At 48.8% G+C, this 4,334-nt stretch overlaps 1 protein-coding gene and 1 non-coding gene across 2 annotated transcripts; one reads left to right on the forward strand and one right to left on the reverse strand.

Annotated features, from left to right (window-relative positions):
- Positions 1-431: 431 nt before the first annotated feature.
- On the forward strand, positions 432-4,277 carry Elob (elongin B). The gene is made up of 4 exons (XM_034505752.2): positions 432-552; positions 657-791; positions 2,056-2,161; positions 4,109-4,277. Exons 1-4 carry the CDS (start codon positions 550-552, stop codon positions 4,219-4,221), a joined length of 357 nt encoding a protein of 118 aa, XP_034361643.1. The 5' UTR covers positions 432-549; the 3' UTR covers positions 4,222-4,277.
- On the reverse strand, positions 3,245-3,346 carry LOC117712110 (U6 spliceosomal RNA). The gene has a single exon (XR_004607187.1). It is a non-coding gene; the product is annotated as a U6 spliceosomal RNA (small nuclear RNA).
- Positions 4,278-4,334: the final 57 nt, after the last annotated feature.

A 4,334-nucleotide genomic window follows, 5' to 3' on the forward strand; every position in this document is an offset into this window, starting at 1 on the left:
AATTGCACACCATCTCAAAATGGCTGTAAAGTTACCCCCTCACGATCACTGCATAAGCTTGACTCATAAATAAATGTGGGCTGGAGAGGAAAGATGGCTCGAGATTATGAGGACTGGCTGCTGCTCTTCCAGGAGTTAGCTAGGTTCGATTTCCACATGACCAGAGGACCCGACGCCCTCTACTGAGCCCCCCAAGCATTGCACGTAACTGGCCCACAGGCATAAATGCAGATAAAACACTCATATAAAAAATTTCATGGCAGATGCGCATGAAGCTCTCCGTAACTCAATCTCGACAACCCAAGCTTGCGCCACGGACCCGTGAGGGTCTCAACATAAAACCATCTATAGCCTAAGCATCGAGATGGCGGCCACGCACAGGAAGTGGCTTCCGAATTGCTTAAGATGGCGGCGAAGGCGTAGGCGGGGCTGCGGGATTAGGGGGCGGGGCGGGCGGGGCCGCGCAGAGCACGCTGGGTCGCGCTTGGGCTGCTGGGAAGGGGCGGAGCGCGGCCGCGCCGGCGCGTCGAGCCAGAAGCAGCCGCCGGGATGGTGAGCGGGCGCGGGGGGGAGGGGCGCGGGGCCGGGGGCGGCGGGGGCTCCGGGGCCACGCCGGGGGCCGCGGGCTAGCGCTGACGTGGGCCCGCCGTCCTTAGGACGTGTTTCTCATGATCCGGCGCCACAAGACCACCATCTTCACGGACGCCAAGGAGTCGAGCACCGTGTTCGAACTGAAGCGCATCGTCGAGGGCATCCTCAAGCGGCCGCCAGAGGAGCAGCGACTGTACAAGGTGCGACGAGCGGGCGTGGCGGTTACGCGCGTGGGGCCCAGGCAGGACACTTAACAAGGGGGTCTCTTGATCGTGCGGAAGGGCCGGCAGCATCGGTTCCCGGGGCAGGCGCCCCGCCCTGCCAGGCCGCCTTGTTAAACGGTTGGGGAAACCGAGGCCTCGATAATCTTACGCCGAATGTCGTGGCCGAGCCAGGGTTTGTTTCTGGCTAGCCACCTTCGGCCTGCCCGGAGCCCACCGGGATCCCACTGTCAGAGGGTGAGGTGGAACTCAAGGAATGCAAGTGTTGTCTAGAAGATAGGTCTAGATCCCACCAGTGATTCACCTAACCAGTGTTTATCCGTACCAAGTCTGATGTTCTAGAACCACCTCCTCGTATTCAAGCTCACCTTTTTACTTCAGAAGCCAGCTCCAATTCTCAGTAAGCCAGGCTGTGGAGTTGGATCCTCATGCCCCAAAAGCGATTCAGGCTTCCCAGAAGTGTGATGTCAGTAATCTAAGTACATTGAGCTAATTCCAGCTGTAAACTCTTTGCTCCAAATTAGAGCTTGGATTCTTGTCTCTACAGGGCTTTTCTCTCATACCCCCTGGGCTTTGGCTTGAAAGACCCTTTCGCTGTTTGTTCTTAGTGATGCTTTCTGTGCCTGTCCAGGTTATTAAAACTTCTGGCCGACTATGAGTTGGGAATTCCGGCAATTCCCACTTTAACGTTAAGGTTGATTTTGAGAGAGAAAGACAGAGAGACTGACTGACTGACTTGATAGGAGTCAGGGATGCAGCTCTGTTGAGTGTTGACACAGCCTGCATGGAACCCTAAGTTAGATCACCAAGCTAGACAAACTGGTAGGAGGATCAAAAGTTCAAGAACAAAATCCTGTATGAGATCTTTTCTCCAAAAAAATCCAACTATTTGAATTAGATTTATCTAGAGAGCTTGGAAAAGCCAAAATCCAGAGCCCTGTGAGTTTTACTTTTTATGTGGTACCTGCCCACACACACACAGTCCAGGTGTGTGGAGGCCAACGGGATCAGATCCTGTGGAAGTGGAATTGTGAACCAGTCTATATGTGTGCTAGAAAAATGTCCTTGGGATTCTCTGCCAGAGCTTTTAACTGCTGTAAGCCATCAGTGTGGCCGGATTTGAAAATTCTTGGCTATAGTCCTGGAACATGTGTGTTATACTTACGGATGACTCCCTAAGTTCCTGACCGACAGGCTCTCTTTGGGACCTGTTCCTCTCCCCAAACCTTGCTTCTCTCTTCAGGACGATCAGCTCCTTGATGATGGAAAAACTCTGGGCGAATGTGGCTTCACTAGTCAGACAGCACGGCCACAGGCCCCAGCCACAGTGGGCCTGGCCTTCCGAGCAGGTAAGATGGCTAACCTGAATGGCACTAGGTAGCCTTTGGTAACATTCAAAGAAAAGCGACTTTGGAAGCCAAGAGCTATTCCTCTGAGCTTTCAGGGAATGCCTTTTCAGTCCACAAAGAGCATGAGCATGAGGTATTTGTTTCCTTGTTAAAAGGCAAAGCATGGGGACTGGAGACATAGCTCAGGAATTTAAGGGCTCCTCTTCCAGAGGAGTTGGGTTCCTCGTAACTGTAATTCTTTGTCCAGCGGACTGAAGCCCTCTTTAGTGTCCTCAAGCACCAGGCATGTACACAGAGCAAATTTACATGCAGACAAAAGGCCCATAAACATACAAAATAATTTTTAAAAATTGAAACACAAACAGGAGGTGTGGAAATTAAAATTAACTTGCAGGTTTCTGGTGCCAGCCACATTTAACAGGATTTATTGAGTACTTGGCCTTGTCCCACCTCATCTTTGTTTGTTTGTTTGTTTGTTTTTTATACAGTTTAGTACAGGCTGGGCTGGAATTTGCTCTGCCTCCCAAGTGCTGAGATTAAAGGTGTTCACACTGAAGCCAGATCCACCTAATCTTTTCACTGTAGTCCTGTGAGGCCATTGTCTTCACTTTGCAGACTTTGAAGCCAGAACAATTAAGTGCTATGGATGACAGGCAGACTATAATGCACTCACTTGGCTGGAGCCAGGTACCATGCCTGGCTGTGTTTAGCAAATCCTGTAACTCATCAGAGATCCACCTGCCTCTGCCTCCCAACTCCCCAGTGCTGTGATTAAAGGTGTGTACTACCACACCCAGACAGATTATGCCGGACTTTGAAGGACAAGTGAAGCAAGCTATGAAGTTATATCACATGTTATACCAGTGGTGCATGCCTTTTATCCTATGACAAGGCCTGCCCAATCTACAAAGGGAGTTCCAGGACAGCCAGGGCAATGTAGAGACCCTGCCTGAGGGCAGGTAGAGACTTAATTTATCCTTTGCCTCTGAGAATTTAAACAGGGGTAGTCCTGGGGCTTGTTTTCACAGCTGTGGACCCAGGGATTTTGTATATAGGGAAGAAAATATGGCTTAGCAATTTTTTTTATAAATGGAACGGTTCATGAATTTGGGTGTCATCCTTGTGCAGGGGCCATGCTAATCTCTTATCGATCAATTTTAGTATATGTGTTGCCAAAGAGAGCACAGCTTGGCAATTAAGAATACTGGTTCTTGCAGAGGACCTGGGTTCAGTTTCTAGTTCCCACGTGGCAGTTCATAATTTCGGTTCCAGAAAATCCAATGCCTTTGACTTTCATTGAAAACAAAGCACTCTGACAAGAGGCTAAGATAGGAAAAGTGTAGTTCTAGTTAGCCTTTTTTAGTTTTGTAAAGTAAATCTCAGCTCACCAAGCTGTATCCTTATTTATAGCCAGTTGTCTTACCCCACCCAGCCTGGAATTCCCATCTCCACAGGCACCTGAAGCGGGGCATGCTGCAAATATCCTTTTATCGGGATAAATACCCTGTAACCTACTCCAAAGTAACTGCTTGTGAGTAGACATTGAGGCACTTACAGGGCAAGTGAAGATGCACAGGCCAGATAGGTTTCCTTTTGCACAAGCTCCTGAGGCTAAAATAGTTTGTCTGCTTCTTAAAGCCAAGTAAAGTTGTGGTCTCTCAAGTCTGCTTTTTTCTCCAAACAGAATCTAAGACCCTGGAGGCTAACATAATTTTAGTTATGTCAAAGCTAAGGGCAGTAACTTATGTTTTTACAACTCCTGATATGGCATTAGATATGGTATCAAGGAAATAAAGACCCTGGTGATATAGGTTCAATATCATTTACATGGAATGGAGTCAGAGGCAGAATAGAAGCCAAGCAACCAAGGTAGGGAAAGTTATGGCCTTGATAAATTTCTCAAGTGAAAAGTTGCTGCAGGTGAGTAAGCTTTTTTTCCTTCCATAGATGACACCTTTGAAGCTCTGCGCATCGAGCCCTTCTCCAGCCCTCCAGAGCTTCCAGATGTGATGAAGCCACAGGATTCTGGAGGCAGTGCCAATGAACAAGCTGTGCAGTGAGGCCCAGGCCTACCCCTAGAGACCCATTCCCTCAATAAAAAAGATTTGGCTGTCTATCTGGCTGTCTTCTGTTCCCTCTAACTAACTACAAGTAAAGACTATAGACCAATTAA

This window comes from Arvicanthis niloticus, chromosome 6 (genome assembly GCF_011762505.2).
Source record: "Arvicanthis niloticus isolate mArvNil1 chromosome 6, mArvNil1.pat.X, whole genome shotgun sequence".
Taxonomy (NCBI): Eukaryota; Metazoa; Chordata; class Mammalia; order Rodentia; family Muridae; genus Arvicanthis; species Arvicanthis niloticus.

Excerpts from the sequence above, each read along its gene's own strand:
- Elob (XM_034505752.2), top strand. Across the intron at positions 792-2,055 it reads AGGAGCAGCGACTGTACAAG|GACGATCAGCTCCTTGATGA; the intron begins GTGCGACGAGCG and ends TTCTCTCTTCAG. Across the intron at positions 2,162-4,108 it reads GGGCCTGGCCTTCCGAGCAG|ATGACACCTTTGAAGCTCTG; the intron begins GTAAGATGGCTA and ends TTCCTTCCATAG.